The sequence below is a fragment of the Thermobia domestica genome, chromosome 13, assembly GCF_964235325.1.
Source record: "Thermobia domestica chromosome 13, izTheDome1.hap1.1, whole genome shotgun sequence".
Lineage (NCBI taxonomy): Eukaryota > Metazoa > Arthropoda > Insecta > Zygentoma > Lepismatidae > Thermobia > Thermobia domestica.
The window spans coordinates 90,698,830-90,720,202 of NC_137466.1; the positions used below are offsets into that span (position 1 = coordinate 90,698,830).

General features: G+C 33.5%; 1 protein-coding gene across 4 annotated transcripts in view; it reads right to left on the reverse strand.

The window, feature by feature from the left end:
- Nucleotides 1-21,373, reverse strand: part of GluClalpha (glycine receptor alpha 1) — a 387,349-nt gene that overhangs the window by 78,066 nt on the left and 287,910 nt on the right. For all 4 annotated transcript variants that reach the window (XM_081736064.1, XM_081736063.1, XM_081736066.1 and 1 more), the window contains 2 exons: nt 5,542-5,669; nt 2,067-2,194 (listed from right to left, as the gene is read on the reverse strand). In XM_081736064.1, coding sequence (XP_081592190.1) covers nt 2,067-2,194; nt 5,542-5,654 — 241 coding nt within the window. In that variant the 5' untranslated portion in view covers nt 5,655-5,669. The remainder of the gene's footprint in view (nt 1-2,066; nt 2,195-5,541; nt 5,670-21,373) is intronic.

Genomic DNA, 21,373 nt, shown 5'->3' on the forward strand with positions numbered 1-21,373 from the left:
ATTATGAAATTCTTGTTAATGATAAACAAAAATTGAAGCACTTCTTTGGAGAGTTGTTAATTTTAATGCTGAGAAGAAGAACTTTTCACATAAATAATATTATTTTTATCTAGAAAGCTTTATGTATTATTGGTAATATTAGCGATGTTATTGGTGAATGAGATTACAATTCATATCAAGATGAACTAAAATTAAATTATCCACAATTACTCTGCTATATATATGTATAAAACATCATATAGAATACGTTCATCAACAACAAGATATTTTATATATTTTTAATTTGTCTAAACAATTACAATAATTGAGTAAAAGTTTACTATCTAAAAAGTATGTTAAGATTATTTTTAAAAAACGCTTCACGAGAAATTATTAACCTTAATTTATATACATTTATGCCTATAATAAATTTTCACTCATCTGCAGCTTTTTTTTTTTTTTTGCAGCTATGCTTTCGCAAGCAATTTAGTATCCCTAATTCTAAATTAAGTTAAAGTTAAAAATAAAATGAATCGTATGAATCAATTGAGAGGCATCAAAGAGACATTTGAAAAGTTGTATGTTTATTAATCTATATAAAGCGTAATATAAATTAAGAAGATAACTTTTACAAAACATAGTGAACGTAATCACAATGAAAAGAAAGAATACCCTTATCAAATACATGTGATTTCAGCATTAACAGAAATATATAGAATATACTTATGTAATACGTTTCCAAAGATTATACGGTGTATCTTAATCAAGTGAAGCGTCCACTGCAGGAGAGAGCTATGCTATTTCTCCATAATTTGAGAATGTCTGGATCAGCTTTCCATTTTTTACGGAAATTGCACTCATATGAGGAGATGCAGTAGATTTGAGGAGCAGAAACTACTCTGTTGGTTGTAAGTGATATTGAAATGATTCAAGAAGTAAGTAGCAGATGGCAAGGAGTTATCTGGAAACGACAATATCTCATTTTCACATAGTTTGTGGGATAGTTTTCCTCGTACAGAGGACGCCTCAATACTTAACAGAAACAAATAACAAATGAAATAATATGAACAAGATACTTACACCGATTTGACGAATTGGTAGGTAATAAATATTTTAAACAAAGAACAACGCCTAGTTTGACAGACAAGAAAGAATACAGACATTTTGAAAGAAGAAAGTAATTATCTATTTTATGAAAAAATACTATATTTCCATTATTCAACTCAAATCATTAACAAGTCTCCTTAGTATTGATATGTGAATGTTTTGTCAGTTACTTAAACTTGCTGTAGATAGTTGATTAGGCTAATGTTGTATTACTAATATTTTAAATAAGACTCTTTTATATTAATTCTCATATTAGCGTATTCTATTGAACATACGATGTGATAAACTAAACAATGTGATGTATTTGATTGATGGTAAAGATTACTTGCGACCGTACGAATGACATAAGAGAAAATAAGAATTTACATGTTTAATATATATATATATATATATATATATATATATATATATATATATATATATATATATTTAATCAGAAGAAATATTTCATATAACTTTTAAACATGAATCAAGCGACTGAATCGTCTTTCACTTCAACTATTTGAATCATGTATTATGAATATGAAGGTATGAAATATCTAATATAATATATTTTATAACACCCTAGCATGCAGAAGAAATCATTTAAAACACACAACATAATAAGTTTTAATTTTGAATGTTTTTCACACATATTTTTAGCAAGATCTTTAAAAAGTAGTAGTAGTTATACAATCGATTTGTAATTTTAACATGTACAGTTAGAGATCAGTTTTATCCGCATTCAAAGCTGGTATGAGTTAGCTGATTATACTTTGCATAAATACTACATTCATTTCTGCTGAAGCAAACTACGATTCGGTTAGTGAAGTGATTGAACATTGGGAAAAAAATCAAACGAAAGAACAGCAGAGAATAAAGGGAAATCTTATTCACTTATATTTTAAAAATGTTAGTAGAACTAAAATTATTAGTATTTGATGCGTTGAATCAAATAAATTCTTTATGAGATCCGTGTATATCAGGTTCTATTTGCTTACCTGTGCCGTTGACGCCAGAAGGTCTAATCCTGGCGTCGTAACTTCCTGGGCCTAAAATTTGATCTAGCACTTCTTTCTCCTTCTCACGGAAATTTGTTACAGGTCGCCGGCGTCCTTGGTTAAGTCCCCTACAACATATGAAATTCAATATTTAATAAATTTCCACTTTCAAAATAGTTTTAATATTATATAATGAAAACATGGTATTGATGTACAGGCAATTTTGAAGTAATAAGAACTTGAAAAACGAAAGCAACAAATAAAGAGAGGTGATTCCAAAAATTTGCTTGGTAACAATTTAAACAATGAAATGTTTGCTTAAAATCCTGTAATTTTTCTTGGGATGAAAAAGAAAAATAAATAAGGAGAGAATGTTATAAGAAGGTAGTTGCAAAACAAGAAAGTAACTGTGTTTTGAAGCTAATATTTTCCAGTTTTATTTGTTAGTTTCACCGAGAGAATAACTAGATTCGAAGCCACTCAATTTTCTACTTGTAAATATTGCTTAACTAAAGAAATTTAAATGTAAGAGTTATAAGTTAGAGCTGACAGATAGATGAAGAAATGTGTTTATTTCATTCATAATATCTATTTTCTTAATGTCTGCAGCTTTTATGCATTCCTCATAGCTGATTTATTGCTTTATGTTTCTCTCGATTGAAAGGCATATACAATCATATATATGATAATGATGTTATAATTTCAGCATATCCACACGTAAGAATCTTTCTTTAATAATATGAAGGCATATTGCTCAAATAATGGTACTAATACTATCATTTAAACTGACATAAGTATTGAAACTTTCACCGAACATTCTGAATATGACTAAAACTGCCTAAATATATAGTAGTAATATTGGAAATTAAACGAATATAGCTCAAATAGACATTGACATTCTAATGTCTATCATTAAACATTGCCAAACTTAGCAAATTTGCATACCGTAAGTAACGTTCACAAAATGAATCAAATGAGAACAGTAAATATGAACTCTAGATTCAGTAACAGTAATAGTGAATACACTGAAACGCTTATAGAACACAGTTCATGCACCAAAATAAACAAATTCTACGTTGAAATCATTCGTCATTATAACTTAACTGGCATATAAAGCAGTAAGTTACTGATAAGTACGTACTACTGTGGAAAGGTTGTAAAAATAGCTGGCTTTAAATTCTTATCTTCCATTATGCACATAATTCAAGATAATTCTCATCTTTTATTAACTATTACATACTTTCTAAACTCTTCTATTTTATTTATTTATTTGTTTGTTTGTTTGTTTGTAGAATAGTGGCAACATTTCGGACTTTCTTGCTTGCCTCCTTCTTTCTGTCCTTACAAAATTCTGAAAAGTTCTAGCAATACTGATTTTCCCATTCGTCGGTGTTAATAGAGATAAGATTTTTTCATGACATGTCTTACTTCTGAGTCAGTATGTCTTCCAACTAGAAGATCGTCGTTTCACATTCCCGTTGGTCTGTACTGACAATTCAAGGCTATTCGAAGTGTTGTAAGTAATGGTGAATGGAACAAGCTTGCCAGTGATGACATCTAGCTTATATATATAGATAAAAGTATGTTTCAACAGAAACAGAAGCTGCCTTATATTCAATTATGACATCTAAGTTGTATAGATAAAAGTATGTTTCAACAGAACCAAAAACTGCCTTCTACACAGTTGCTAGTTTGCAATGTCCAATTCGAAATAATATTACTAGTTGATAAAATTTTAATTTGTTACAAATTTGCAGGTAGGACAGAGCGTGTAGTCAAATTTGATTATCCTATGCGCAATGTTACCCAACTTCATATTTTATTACTTTGTTTTCTGTTTGTTACAATGGAGCAAAGTATAGAATTTATTTATTTCTATCTTAAGATCATAAAAAAATATTAATTACTGACATAATGAGTTTCATAGTTTATTTTCAAGGGCAATATAGTACTAATTTTGTGACACAGGAAAGTAAGAAGCAAATAAAGTACGATAACGTTATTTATGTTTTAAACATGCAGATTTAAGTGATTTCATTGGATTTTTGTTTATATATAAACCGACTTATCATACCCTACAGATGAATGATCTTCATTTGTTTATTTGTGCCATCATCTTGAAAAAGTAAACATGCGCAGTTATACAATAGAACAATTTTATCCACATTTATCTTATATATTGATAGGTATATAATACTATTACCCATGCTTTTGTCTTATTTTGAATTTTTAAAATTAGTATTACAATTTCTACGTTACCAAAATTCCAGAACAAAAATAAATCATGCGATAATTCCATTTGTAAGAATCACAATTAGAGTTTGTACTTGAGGCAATTAATTAACATATTTGAAGTTAATTTTGTGGAATAATATAATCCCTAATGTTTTCTAAATTTATGTACTAAATAGAGATAAAACTAATAATTAAAGAACGAAGCAAAGATACAAGAAGTTTCTCTATGTTTTCACTAACTTGTAAAATATGATCCAAATCTAATTTACGTCGGATATACAATTCTATTCGTTTTCTATCCACATTTCTGAAGTTTCAAAATGAATTAGCTGATAAATCACTTTCAGTATAAAATAGCAAGTTGCTCTCAAAACATCGGAAAATGTAAAACGTTTGTGTACGGAAAACTAAATGCATTATAATATTGTTTTATCAAAATATCTATCCAAAAGCTACAACACTTTGACGAAGGATCGTATCTCAAAATCTCACTTTTTCGGACATAAAGAAAGAAATATAATTCCACAGAAGAGGAAAAAGTTAAATATGCAATAATTTATCAATAATTGAACATAATGATTATCTGTAATAGGTGACGAGTTATTACCTATTCAACTATTTTCCTCTCTACGTAATTATTATTTCTTTCTTTATGTCTGAAAAAGTGAGATTTTGAGATACGACCCTTCGTCAAGTTGTTGACGTTCTGTAGTTGTTTAGCGGTTTTTATTACATGATACATGCTACTTAACCTAATTTTTGAGTTAGAGTTCTTTCATTTTGAAGAGTTTACGGAAGTTAATAGTCTAAACATGCTTCTTGAGTATATTGTACTGGAAGTTCTCAATATCTTTCTTGAGATTTATGAGGAAATATTTGGAACTTACTTAACTATTAGAGAAACATTAGTAAATAATTAAAAAAATTGTTGCAAATTTTTAAACAGCACTTTCGACGCAGTTTTGCTATATGACTTGGTAGTAATAAGGAGAGTTCGCCTACATCGTTGCGAGGGTTCTTGCTACTACAACTTTGCTCTTCTGAATGGAGAAAGCACCATTAAGAAAACTTCTCTTTGACAACATTTCTTTATGAAGTTACAGCGTGAATTTAATTAATTATTGCTGAGGATGGTACATGATGTTTTGTGGTGGTATGTTATAAACTTGATTATGCCAATTAAGCAAAACTGAGCGAGCAAGCTCCGAACCCTTTTGTGCAGGAAACGAAATGAACTTACCATGTGAATTGAGCAAAGCAGAGGAGGAGGAGAAAGAGGAGCAATTTACAGATGGCGCCGTGTCTCCGAGCGGGAGGTGGTGGCCTTCCACTGTTACTCCCGCGGCGCATCATGGTTTAATCTCTCACCTGGAACATTAAAAAAGAAGAAATATGAAATTCTCATTGTATTTCACGTACCGTATTGCAGATCTAACATCTGCAATCATTTTTAAATACAAAACTCATACTATATATGGAATTGCAGATACATATAGAGAATAATGAATACAGGTAAATTATATATATATATATATATATATATATATATATATATATATATATATAAACTTACTCTTGTGGGATCCTATAACTAGTTTCTTTCTAAAACTTTCGCAATTCTTATCAAAATTAATAATTCACTTTCCTACATGGTCTCTCATATTCCCCGTTCTCAATTTTGAAGATAAAATAATAGGCAAAGGCGCGGATCCTGGGGGCCAGGACCCCCCAAAGCTCATATGGGTCCTCTATTGCATTTATGAATATACAATATTTGGCATAATTTGAATGCAATTTGTCTTAAAATCCTCATATATATACACCTTCTGCATCTGAAAAGGCCCCCCAAAATTTACAGAGAAATCAGCGTCCTTGATAATAGGTAGGAATAATTCGTTTCGTATATTCGTGTATTATTAGTACGAAAGTGTCCTTTCTTCTAGTATCCTTCTACTAGTAAAGGAGTCCCTTTTGTTCTCTATTGTATCTAAATACGAGTACACGATATTGACATTCTTGTGCTATATACTTTTATTTTTTATTTCATATGTATTCTGCATTTTTATTCGGTAAATACCCAACTTTCTCAGAATAGGGTTAACCCTTTAATTGGCAAGCATTGATAGCATTACCATCAAAATATTTAGTTTGTTTTTATGGTTGAACCAATGTCTTCCTGATAATAATTTCGTAATTTTTCAAGTATTTTTGTACTTTGGTTACAAAATACAGGATGTTTATTTCAAAACAACATTGCCATAAAATAGGTCTTACGTTTTGCTACTGAGCAGCATTGCCCTATTATGATCAAATATCATAAGAATATTTTCAGTAATGAGTAGCAGTTTCGTTGAAATATCTTCGTATAGAGCATGAAGCCACAAATTAAAAAATATATATATAAATAAAAGAACTCGCGGAACGTAGGAGATAAAGCTTGTACAATACTAAATTTGACTGTCCCCTGTTGATAAAGATTAGAAGTATCTAAAGAAGCGACCCGCAAATCATGTATATGAATATTGTATGAAAGCAATAATGTCAATTAAATGATTACTGAAGTTACAATTCGTGCGGATATCACAATAGAATGCAATGTTGCTTGTAAGCAACACTGCCAAATAAAGGGTTAAAAGTAATAATAATATTTTTCATTGATGTTGAACGTTAGCAAGAAAATTTAAATAATTAAGTAAATGCTCAATTGTAGTTGGAGGAAACTAGTCAACAGATTTAATGCCAAATTAGCTCTATAGGGTGGCCAATAATTCAGTTCATAAAATTGAATTATTAATTAAATTAGAAATGAAATACAAATCAAAAGTTATACAGATAACAAGTTTTAATCTGTTTAAGAAAACCTAATGGTCAAATATACACGATACACCTACAAAACAGGGGCGTCATTTCAGACTTCGCTTGGGGGGGGCAAGAGCACCACCGACATAAGACTTTCACGTTTTGTACTATTATATTAATAGACAATCTATTAAAGTATATGTATTCCTCAAACTCTTGGGGGGGGGGGCAATTGCCCCCTCCTGCCCCCCCCCCCTAAATGACGCCCCTGCTACAAAAGCTGCTGAAAATGGCTTCAATTCCGGTGGATGCAAATTTCTCATTTTCGCAACTCTAAAGCACAAACTTTATCAATGTAGGTTTTCAAATTCGGATTATTTCATTCTTTCAAATGTTTGACATCAGGAATATTCAGAAAGAAAACATTTTTGTTTTAGTATACCCCAGATAAAAACGATCCTTAAACAATTCAAGAACATCACTGTAATTATGGTCATGTTTCCACTACTTTTGAACAAAAAACACGCTGTTCTCTAGATAGTTCTTTTTTTTTTAAATTCATTGTTTCTAAACTAATATTAGGTAACAGCACGGCTCATAGAAACAACTTTACTTCATACGACAGCCTCATCACTGATAGTGTCCAGTCCACTCAATTATGGGGACTACTGCTCCAGTCAAGTAGCTACTGTGTTAGTCAAACCAGAATCTAGTAACGGCTAGTACCAACTAACTTGTGCTTCATAATAGTAGGAAGCGAAACGCTAAGATCAGAACCAGAGTATTAGAGATATTGTATTACTAGGGCAGAAATTGATTATTATCAGTAAGTTAATTTCATAATCCCAAAATTAGTCTTTTGGAAAAGTAAAAAAGTGCACCATCGGTAGAGGTTCCTGTAGTCCTCAGGTTACGTGGAGGAGGTAAGAGCTTACATTTGCTCGAATTCGGCACTTTCAGAAGCTGATATAGTGATCATAACGCTCTGATTGCCTTTACCCTCTAGCTCAGCGTTTTCCAACCTTTTTCAACTTGCGGGTGTAACTTGAATTCTCGCGGCACACTCATATTATTATTATTATTATTATTATTATTATTATTATTATTATTATTATTATTATTATTATTATTATTATTATTATTATTATTATTTGCAAATATAAAATACCATGGTAATTTTTTCTATGATTACTACTGATCTCCTTCTCACAGAGATGAAAGCTAGATCACTGGTTTTCCCCTATGCTAATTCATTATGCTTATTTTTTATTCTAATTCTAAAATAGAAAACAATTGCAATGAAATGTAGGACTCAGATAGTTAAAAATACGCTTTCTTTTTCGAAAACTGTATCCAACCTTTCACTAAGAACGAAGATCACTAATAACGAACGAACAAACAAATGTCTTGTACTTTTAACTTTGCTGTTTTAACCAAAACCGGTGCATATTATTGCAATCACACAGCTTGCGATGCGTCGAAGTCGAAACACAGCTGTTGAACAAAATGTTGTTCTGTCATTCACGTGGAAATGAGTGTTCTACGAACGTTCACTTGACGCGTACCGTACAAGTGCTTCCATTTCTCGGTATTAGTATGACTCTCAATTGAAATGTAACATAGCAGCTAACCGTGGAAATGTATAAGAGCCGAAATACTGTCTGCTACACAGTAATAGATGTAGAATAATATATTACAATTACAGTAACTTTTTCCATGGTAGAAATTCATAGTAATGTGAAATACAAAAATATACATTTTTTTTCCTATGTCTTACAATTTGGTTGCTATGGAATTAATAATTTTGTTTCGATTTCCTCGCGGCACACCAGCGGTCCACTCGCGACACACCAGTGTGCCGCGGCACACCGGTTGGGAAACGCTGCTCTAGGTTTTTTTTTTTCAGATGCATATTTTATTGTGGCTGGGTGAATTCTTGAGCCGCGTTTAAACGAGGGTAGACGGAAAACAGGCGAGTTTCGTTTCACTACGTGAAACTACGGTAAATTTCGAAACTATGGAAACTCAATACTGAAACTAGTCGTGGTAGATATATAACTTCCAATTGTAATACAGAAACAAGGTCAGACATTAAACTCATTCTAGAGACACTAAAGTCATATCCAAAAGCAATTTCTTGCTATCTTTTACTATTTTTGCTATATGAAGATTAATATTCACACCAAAGTGGTAGTAGATTTCTATAACTTCCGGTTGTACTAGGGGAAAAATGAAATGAAATCTTTGAGTTTTACGTCCCACGGTTATGTCGGTTAGACTAAAGGAGACGGTGATGATGAGTAATGAATGAAATGGCGGAATGAAGAAAGTGGGAGGAAACGGGAGAACCCCGAGAAAACCCACACACACGGTGTTTGTCCACCACAAAGTTCACTTGGCGGGGGCTGGGATCGAACCCGGGACCCCTAGCACCAGAGGTGAACGCTCTACCACTGAGCCACCGCGGCCCCAGGTTGTACTAGGGGAATACAGTTAGAGATGAAACATATTCTTTAGACGCTTATGTGGTTCGGATCACATGCTAAGCAGTAGACCCACGTTCCCTATAGGTCCTCGCTACTGAATGGGACACTAAACTGAAAATCAAATCAAATTCAGACGCTTAATCGATTGCAGCTTCCCGCTATCCGTTACCGCTTTTGCTCTATGAAAATCCACTGTGAAACGGGAAGTAGTAGTAAAATCCTACCACTTTCGATTTTAGTGGAAAGATGTGGGTGAATGGCATCCTGTCTTGAAATGCTGAATTGATTGAAGAAGACCACCTGTCATTATCTATTGTCATTTTCGTTCAATGGTAATCAACGTTGAAAACGAAAATTGGTGGAAAGCCATTCTTGGCACGCTAAATCGACTCCAAGAAAAACAATTTCTCGCTGTCTATTACAGTTTTTGTTCTGACACTTGTTGACAGATAGACGGACGCGTTAGCTGTTCTATAAAACTTCCAATACTTAAGCATAGCAGAGTTTAATTTTTTTAAAAAAATGAAATCTAATAAATTAGTAAAGAACAATACAGCTTGGCGGCTTGTACAAGCATCACTTGCACATACGTGCATACTTCCTTCCCCTAATTGTTACTTACATATTTAAAAATACAAGCAGAAAAGCAAATTCTTCCTCTACATTTTTAGTTACGCAGTATAAAATGACATATTCATTATTATTGATTTAAAGAACTTGATTCTAGAAAGTTCAAATATACTATTTAACGAAAAATTAAGTTCTTTTTTCTACACGAAACTTCTATACTGATATTGTTAAACGTTAGTTAAATCTCTGTACAGTACCGATGTTGGCGGTTAACTCGGGCTAGATCGTTGCATCAATTTTATAATTTTTGGTACATGAGTGGACCATAGCCCAACTTAAAGTTTTAGCACATTAGTTTTTCCGATTGGGTCCCTTAGAGGGAGAAAATGTCCTTAAGCAACGACAATCCAATGCTAAAATATGGGGTAAAATTTAACTACAATGGGTTAATTGTTTATTTGAATTATATAGCAAATAGTTTTCGTTTTGTTTCGATTGTGCTAAATTTCGGTTATATGAAGGACGATATAAAATCCAGTCGGAACTATGTGACTTCCATTAGTCTTTCTTTGCGGCCAGCTCTCAAAAAGCTAAGGAAAACTCATGTAACTTTGGTAAATTTAAAACGATGTTTCATTATTGTTTTTACACATCACAACACTTAATGTCAAATTTTGCAGCTATTTCTCTAATATAAATTCTGTGATCTTAAATATGTGTTTGAAAAGCAATCTGTATGTTTTCGTTGGTAGATCTTTTGCCAACGAGTGTGTGGTTCATTTTCAAACTCTTCCCGATTTTCTCAAAGATTTGCACCAAGCATGCCTCTACATCGAGAGAAATACTAGATTCAAATTGTATTTTAATTCTCTTTTAAATCGGAGATGATTGACACCTTTATTTGTTAAAACATAATAATTCCACTGCGTAATACCACTGTTTATCTCTTGCTGTGACATGATGGTTACAACAGACAGAAAGTGAGTTTTAACACAACTTGAAACATCCAACACATCATGTTTGTATTGCACTCTGTAAAATCAACATGAAAATTACTATTTATATCTGAACTTTCGTTGAATTAATATTGATAAACTTAATATGTATTGTCAGTACGGAATACAAAGTTTTAAATTGTTATAAGATAGTGTGAACAGTCTGAAGAAGTATGATTTGAAGGCATGTATACTTGGCTTTAACGCGGATTGACCACTTCACTTTTTTTTTTTTTTTTTTTTTTTTTTTTTTTTGCTTGCAAGAGCACTATTTTCTGGAGGTGAATAGGAGAACTCATTGTCTGAAATAAAACAGAACTGAAATTAATTTCTTCATGATATTATTTCAGAAGCTAATAAATGCTCGAATAGAATCTTTTTAAGGAGCTTGAATCACAAGCAGGCCATTTAGCCTAAGACAACGCACACGGTGTTCTACAATAAAGTCTACATGGCTTTACACATTACTAATTTCAACCTTTCAACGAATACAAAGCTACAAATCCTGTACTTCAAACATACAATCAATTGTAACTTAATTATGATAGAAAAATTCTTGATGAAGTATGTTTTAAAATAGACTTACTATTGCTAATCATTTTCTTAGGAACGGAAGGGACCCTGGTTAGCGGTGCCAGATCTAGCATAATGATACTAGATCTAGCATAATGATACTAGATCTAGCATAATTTGCATGTCTTTAACATCTAGCATCTTGCTTTTAGCATCGTGCCCAAATCTAGCATAATTTCAGCAAGTTTATCAAAAAGCCGCAAAACCTGGAGATGAGAAAGAAGTTGGTCATGGGAAGAAAAAAAAACGGCAGAAATGTATCCTCTCCCATTGATTCATACATGCATGAAGTATTGAGTTCTATCCTCGCATTCTTGCGCTCTGCATATTTTAAGTTATGTTATCGTATCTCAACTTCGGTTTTCTTTCCTTTAACAGCTTCTGAATTAGTAATTATGAGGATCTAGCGTAATTTGACCGAATCTAGCATAATTTGGAATAATTCCGAGCTGTGAGTCTGGCAATACTGACCCTGGTATAGTGATGGTGTGTAGGGTTGATCCCCAGCCAAGTAATTTTGTAGAGAACATCGTGTCCGTGGGTTTTCTTAGGGTACTCCCGTTTCCTTTCACTTCTCTTTCTAATAATTCTTCCATCATCATCCACATGCCTTAATCATCCGTCTCGCTAAAGGACATAATCGTTGGACGTTAAATTTAAATATTTCATTTCATTTTTCGTGTTCTTTAAACTCACGCAGTTATTTAAATCCGAATGTAAAATTGTAACAATGATAACAATTAACAAAATCTGATAAGTAATTTTCTCTTGTTATCATAATCGACACTAGCAACATCAAACGGTGGAACTCTGCACTGAACAATCTTGCTGTTGCTTCGCAAGTAGTTGTTATACAGGCGTCAGATGATGGGAATGTGTTACCACTTGTGGCGTTATTGCGGAAGGTAATCGATGGCGGCACGGGGAGGGCTCATTTCATTACACAGTATAGTAGATGATATACTCGGTCGTTTCCTTCGATGAAGCGGGATAATTCTTTTAACAGAATATCTTATCACCAAATTTTTAAATGAGTGGGAAAACAAGGTACTTCAAGGAATTTTCATATGTCATTAAATCAAAGACTCGTCCTTTATATTTTCATCTTATTTTCCGATTTCTTTCGACCTTTTAGGTAACGTCTCATTGTCCAGCTTTTACTGCTATTTTTAAATTATATAACTTAGATATAGTTGGTTGGTGGTTAGTTGGACTGAAGTTAACATGCGTTTCAGCACTGAAACTACATGATACATGGACCTATAGTTTAAGATGGAATTCGAATCATCTTAATGTTCAAGGTTCTTACCGGGAATTGAATCTGGGAACCCAGATCTTTCCGCATATAATGTCACAATATTAACCTTTCGCGCTCTTATGTCGGCTATGAGCCGACAATGTAAAAAATTACCGTCCATTCCTATGTTGGGAGGCTTCCGATCTGCAATTTGCCATCGTTTGCGTCCTGATACCTTGTTTCGGTCGGGTTGTTTTCATTCTGCACGTAATTCTTTGTTATCAGGGATGCAATCGTAACGTTGACGTTCTTTTCTCCTGGTTGCAAGGAAATCTAACACTTTTTTGCACATTGTTTTTACAATGACATGAAGAAAAATCTTGAAGGGGCGATGAGATATAGATCTTTTAAGTGTTTCTGATAAAACGATCTCAGTAAGGAAACTGATCAGAAAGTTACCGTAAATGGTTTGGAAAGTGAACTGAGTAGTAATATGGAAAAGACAATGAAGAAACTGAACCAGGGAAAGACATACGAAGTGCTCGTAGTAGTAATGCACTGTCAGCAATTATGATTGGAAGCAATATTTAGTGAGTGATCCTGAGATCTCCAAATTTCTATTTAGTAACTAAACAAAGCAATGTTTATTACAAAATAATAACTGTGTGACAGTTTCGCCAACTAACTGAATATACAGGGTGGTAGGTAACTCCACCGAAAAACTTTGGGAGGCGATTCCTAATACGAAATGAAAGAAAAAAGTTCTAATAAACATTGGCCGGAAAATGCCTCCTTTCAGAGTTATGAGCCATTGAAAATTCGAAAAATCTTTTTTCAAAACTCCCTAACTTAGAAACTATAGGGCCTATCGCAAGCGGTTTAAGGAATTACACAGGAACTGGTATACGCTCTATCTAAATATCCATGTTTCAGAATTCACCGATACCAGCGAAACGAACGCACCCTTAGTACTTAAAGGAGTATCCCTATACTTCAACTTCCTTTTCACAGTTTCTTTCACCAATAACGGAAGATGGTAAAACATGGGTATTTAGATAGAGAACATACTAGTTCCTGTGTAATTCCTTAAGCCGCTTGGGATAGGTCCAGGGGTGTAGCCAGCAGGTTAATGTAGGGGGGGCCCGTCGTTTCTCAAGGGGGGCCAGGCCAAAAAATATGTGTAGCAGCTGGTGTTTTGAGGCCTGAAAAAAACCGGAAAATTTTGGTTTCCTTCCCGAAAACTAAAAGCACTGCTTTTTAAGATTATTATTATTATTATTATTATTATTATTATTATTATTATTATTATTATTATTATTATTATTATTATTATTATTATTATTATTATTATTATTATTATTATAATTTTTCTCCATGAATTATATTCCAGATGGTTTTTATTATATTTAACTCAGAACTACTGTCCCGGACCAAATGTTATATCTTTGTGCGTAACTATTTCAGTTTAAGCCTTTGTACACAGAACCTATCTACATAAGATTGATTTTCTTTAAAATTGCACTTAATTTCTTAAAGATTTCCTAACAAAAATATGTATTTATTATTCGTGACTAAACAAACATTTATTTTATTAACAGCTATATCTTACTTCCTGTTTTACACCAAGTAGCATTTTTAAAAAAGCGAATGAAATCCAGACTGAAAAATTGAATAAAAACTTTGTTTTTCATCAAATTTTCCATATGATAAAAAATATGTTTTATAAAACACGAGATAGAGCATATAAAAATATAATGTACTGTACTTACAAATTAATTTAGTACCAATGTTTTATGGTAGTATTTATAGTACCTTGTTAAAACGTTTGTCATCAAACTGTCAAATATAAATCGCAGTAAATTGTGTAATTTGCTGTCACAAAAAAAGTATACCATGCTACTTTCCGATCGATATAAGGAAGAGATACCATCAGCGGCGTAGCGAGCATTACAAGATTGGGGGGGGGGATGAAACTTGACATTGCCAAGTCTTGATTTTAAAAATTGCCAAGTCTTATTAAAAAATGAAAAGTGTTTTGAAAATCTTAGTCTCACTTGTACCAACCCTGTGAAAATCTATTACAGCAACCTTATTTTCATATTCGTCCCATTCCATGCCTCGTCTGAGGTACGAATACGAACAGCCCTTGTTCCACTTTGGAGCGCAATTTTACACCTTAACTCAGGATCATTATTACCATGCACGATGCACAACTGCTAATTTGACAACTTATGGCTAGGTTAGATAATCCGCGTTAGATAATCTTGGACTTAGGTTCACAGTGGAAGCGACGAAATGACTTGACTCCAGTGCTATGCCGTGGTAAGTCAGCGCCCGGGAAGAGTAGGCCTATACGACGGTGCAGCCGTACATATGGGTGAGATCGACAGACCAGCCGTGAAGCGCCACCATGCTTGGCGCGAAGCGGTAGAAAATTTTCAAAATTAAGCCCTGCTTTCTCTTGATTTTGAGCACTTTTAATTACTTTTTTCCTTGCATTTTATACATGTGTACGCACATGCATTTTTCTCCCGAAGTTTGTGCCCCTTTACATCTGCACCCGGGGTGGTCGCCCCACCCCAAGGCACGGCACTGCTTGACATCCATTGTAGCTTTTCTCCCTACCGAACAACACCCCCAAAAATCTAATGTGATACCATTCCCAAAACACATTTTGTTCAATTCTCTCTACTCGAAAAGCCCTGTAAATAGAGTCTTACTGCAAAACAACTGAAATGATCTATTTTTTTCCTCCGTATTAATATGATCACTTTTTGTTCGAAGGGAAAGGTCTATTCACACACAAAGCAGACACGGTTACACAATATATTCACTCTGGTATCAAAATCTACTTCCCTTTGATATTGTACTATTAGGAAAAAACTCTTGAATTTGTCAAATTTACATACTATACATAGTAAAAAGTTTATACTAACCAGTCACTGTCTTGTTCTTATTTTATTAATAGGCCTATTAATTCTTATTATTAACCTCCACAATCTGCGTGTTGTCTTGTATACGCTCTTGTATCAAATGCTTTTGCGTCCAATGCTCTACCTGCAACCGAAACGCTTTTTCTGTCTGTCTTTGTTTTAATTTTGCACGCCACCTCTATTCAGCTTTTGTCAGTGGTACAATTTCCCGATTTTTCATTAAAGATTCTTCAAAATGTTTAGGAATATCAAATGAACAAAAGTGAAGTGTGATCATTTGCAGAGTCGGATTTAGGTTTAGTGGGGCCCTAAGCTGTTGAAGGTAATGGGGCCCTTTACGTGTCCAGTGAACGTAGGCACCCTGTATACAGAAATGGATAAACTAATGATATTTTAGGAAGCAACCTAGCAAAAGGGGCACCATCACTTACATCATAGTAGCCTACACAACAGTAAGCACTGTTGCTACGTCCTACGTATATGTAAATTTTATTTTATTGATTGATTTTCTTATACATTGGAAATGGATATCCAGTTTTCTTCAGGTTTCCGGGGCCTACAAGACAGTGGGGGCCTAAGCTATAGCTTGTTTAGCTTGTAAGTAAATCCGGCACTGATCACTTGCAACAAGTAAAGAAGTTTTCAACGAATACCGGTATATTAATTTATTTCGAGATAGGAAACTACACAAAATTTATGCCAAGTCTATAAAAGAACCGATCATGATTTGGAGCACGAACAAAGCGGCATTCTTCAAATTGCCAACTAGGTATTTTAATTTGCCAACTTGTTAAGAAATTGAGATCTTTTTGGGGGGGGAGCTCCACCCTTACCTCCCTTAACGACGCCCCTGGATACCACACTATTTTTCGATCGGTATGGTAAAATTGTATTTTCTATACTATTTTACCGAAAATTATCAATTATATGTAAACTTTGTTATTTTTAAATGACTGAAGCGAGGTAATCTTACGATGATGTTTTATAAGCTGGTCATTTGGGGGGGCCAAGAACTCATTTGGGGGGGCCGGGCCCCGGTGGGCCCCCCCGTGGCTACACCCCTGGATAGGTCCTATAGTTAGGGTGTTTTGAAAAATTATTTATCGAATTTTCAATGGATCATAACTCTGAAAGGAGACATTTTTCGGCCCATGTTTATTAGAACTTTTTTCTTTCATTTCGTATAAGGAATTGCCTCCCAAAGTTTGTCGGTGGAGTTACCTACCATCCTGTATTGCCTTCATCAGACACTGTAAAAACAAGAGAGAGTTGCATCTAAATATAACAGAATCCTGGATATTTAGATACAACTCTCTGTTGTTTTTACAGTGTCTGACGAAGGCAATATATTCAGTTAGTTTTTGAAACTGTCACACAGTTATTATTTTGTAATAAACGTAGCTTTGATCAGTGGTTTGTTTTTCTAGTTAAGCTAATATGAACCAGTTAGTACTATTTAGTATTTGTAAGCTAGGTTTACTATTAGACATAACGAATAGGGCAAAATAGAGTTAAAACTAAAGCTTTAATTTTATAGTCAAAATTAAAAAAAAAAAATGGTCGGGGATTATTTCTGTGGCATCATTTCCATAAACAAAAAAAGTTGCTAATATCCATTAAGTGTATTATAGATTCACACAAAATTTCACTACGAGATCTCAAGAAACAAAGTACTATAGACGTTGTTTGGGAACTTAAGAATAATTGTCAACAATTCTACTTAAAACTGCTGTCAGTAACAAAACTCGAAGTTTGGAAATGATTCAGTCAAAATCAAGAAAGAAAAAAACTCTTGAAAATATTTCCAAGGAAACACAGACAGTGGAACCTTATTATGCCCTTACGTAGGGCGTAACGAAATGAGAGAATCTACGAAGTTATGAATATATTTCTGGGAAGAAATGGAAAAATAATGTAACAATTAAGAAACAAGAACATCATCAAACACAAAGCACATAATAAGCAGGAAGAACATGACAGAAATAGAGTTTAAGAAAAACAAACGTACCAGTTCAAAAAGGAAGAAAATAAAGCGAAGTGCTACTTTGTTTTTAGTTTTCAGTCAAAATGGAGAATTATATTTCTTTTTCCCTTCTAATTAGTACATCAAACATATTTTAATGGTTAAACATGTTAACAAAAGTAAAAGGAAAACGTATAGTTGAGCGAATCTACAAATACTTTTTAATGAAGATCAAACATTCTCATTTTGTTAATGAAAACTGTTCCAGTTAAATACGGAATCTACGATTACTGCTTTATACTTACACATTTATGAAATAGAAGCAACTAGAGCTAAGTATTGTGTATTTTTCTCCCATACTATCAATTAATCTTTCTTTCACGTACGATATCTCCGGGCGTAATCCATTAGCGCACAGCTTCTTCCCCCTTTTCAACTGTCAATGTTTTTTACGTACCACGAGCGCACAAGCTCTTGCCACATCCTTTATTGCCGATTTCTTTTCCCTGCCTTTGACTTCACTGCTTGACTGCTGTTCCTCTCACTTCAAACGGGTAACAAATCATTCTAATAGCAATTTAGTCGTGAACTGTAATGAAGCTTAAACTGTAATATGAATATTGAGTTATCGCACTCGATTAAAAGAGTGCCTTGTATTATACTGGACGGCGGATACAAGTTTCGGCACTTTCTGGAAAACAAAAACTATTATTACATAGAGCTAACTAATGCTACTCATGTAATGCTATTTAAGGAGAGATTTTTTTTCATTTAAATAATTGTTGTGAATTAACTGTAAATTCACATTTCTGCGTAAATATCTTAAAGCTAGGTGAATAGCCATCTTATTTGATAAAAACTATAACACTCTCTAGGTATATAGCTGGTTGTTTTCAGGTGGATTTAACTATTTGCGAGAAGTTTGCGAAAGAAAATGTAAAATTAGTGGAAAATTAATTTAGCGCTAAAAAGTTCTCCCAAGAAAATTAATTATTTTTTTATTAGAAGAAAATAATGTGGCTGTACCCATTGACGAAGATATCAGTAATAAGGAAATTGTTTCGTATTTGATTTTATAATTATGCCTTAGCTAAAAGTTAATAAGGTATCTACAGTATAACGTTAATTCCGAACCACGAAGTTAGTAGTGTTAAAAAGATTTAGAAACATTTCCATAGAAGTACCATGTGGATCACCTCACATATTTTTCTCTTGGAATCTGGTATACAGGTATATTCATATGAGTATTTTTTTTATATTTTCTAAGGTGTATAATGAAATCGTGCGACTTCTAATTAATGCAAGAAACATCCTTCAGACGCCAGGCCAACATAACCATGAACCAGCTTCAAATTATGTACAGGAGGAAGTGTTAAGCGAGAATTAAAAAAAAAAAAAAGCGTTGGATGAGCCATATTGTAAACTGAATAAAATTATTCTAAGTAAATTGGTGAACAAAGAATTAGACGATATGTCAAATGAAGAATTCCGTTTGTATAGATTAACGCTTTAACATTGTCAACAAAAACAAGATCCATAAAATATAAAGATTGATTTCAGCTCTTCCAAGATTTATTTTATGAAAAGATTTATCGAATAAAAATTGCTAATACGTATGTTCACAATTTAAAACTTAATTTCTTTACATATTCTCTCTGCAGTTGTGAGTAAAAGAAATTAAGGAACAATAGCATCGCACGATCAATGAGGTAGAATCCTTTCACTTTCATTATAACATCCAATTTTACAGTGCGTATCCTAACTATGAATGCTGAAGGTTCTTCCCTCAAGCAGAGATTTGGACCAAGATAGAATCCACGAGAACGGAAAGCATCAACCGGATTAGATCAAAATACCAGCAGAAACAGAAATTCATGCAGGAACATTGGAATAAATACAAAAAGTCAACTTCTTCGTTTTCTGGGATCATTTGGATTTGTTTTGCGGAAGGAAATTGTAATTTTTTAATACAATGTAGCATAATGATTGTTTCGAATTTACTGTGTATAAAGAAATGTATGTAAAGAGTTTGTAAATATGAATTTGTTTAATCCGAAGTGATAACGTTGTAAAGAAAGTTGTGCGCTCGTGGAAGTCACTGATATTTGCTCTTCATGTGAATAGCAGTAGCAGATCGTGGGAGGTAAAGGCAGTGATTACATACAGGGTGTGTATAACCACACTTGTTGGTGATTGTGTTATATCTCTCCGTCAAGGCCTATTTCTCAGGACAACTAGTATGTACAGTGGTATATAAGTCTATTATAAGTTTATGTTCCTAGAATGTAGAAGAGTAAATTACTAGCTACGAGTCTATACAGCTCGTGTTACAATAGGCGGCTGCAGATATGAAAAAAACCTACCTAACCCTCAAAAAATTCCTACAAAAGGTTTCTCAACGGTTTTTTGTAGTATCAAATGTGCTGAATAACATATTAAAAGTTTACCAAAATTTGACCACGGGAAAGGCCCAATTTTCAAGATGGCGTCCGAAATGGTTGTTAACTCTTTTACAATTTTAGGCTTTCATTCAAGTAGCTACTGAATCATCACTATTTATCCTAGGATGGTTCGTACATCATTCTCTTCAGAATAAAACAAGCTTTCAAGTGGTGCCATCCAAATGTGTGCATGACCTACGTGGAAAGGGAAATTGAGAATAATTTGAGAAATTTCCCTCTTAAAATCCCTTTTCTAAAGTTTTGCGTCCTCTGAAGCGGCTCCAGGTAAGAATACATGGCCCAAACCTTCCTAGAGAAGTACTATGAGATATAGACTATGTACGTGCCAAATCACATTGTGAAATCTTTAGTAGTTACGACAGAATAAAATATTTACCAATATCCTACTCTGTGAATATATCTAACCAAATATATAAGTAGACAATAAATACGACAGAACATAAAAGTTTGTAACACAGTACTATTAATCTGGGTATTATCATTCGTGACTTATTATTTTTAGAATGAAGCAAGCTTTCCTATTGGTATCATTCCCATGCGTCCATGATGCACATGGAAAGGGAAATTGTGGATAATTCGAAAAAAATCCCCCTAAAATTCCCTTTTCTAAAGTTTTACGCCCTTTGAAGCGCCCCTGAATAAGATTACACTGCTACAAAAACACAAAAGACATTAAAAGTAAACAACAAAAAAGACAAACCACCAAAGAGAAGTGCTAGGATCTCTTAAGGTCCTTCTAACAGCCAAATAAATTCTCTCTTCTGCGGTATTACAGTCACACCAGGAATGCTGGTATTAGTTATGTGAAAACAGAAGTAATTGTGAACAGTATTATTGAGTGTTGTAATAGTCGTTCAGATGAACGGGTGAGTATCGTGAAAGGAAGAATAGAATTTTATGGACATTACCTGCACGCTGCTGGCTGTGTTTACCATCACTCTTGTAGCAGTAATTTTCGTTCTGAGCTTTGCATAGTGCTACAGTTCCATAAATACTAAGAGGCGAAACGCAGTAGATCTGGTCGACCCAAAAACAAAGATTAAGAGCAAGCACT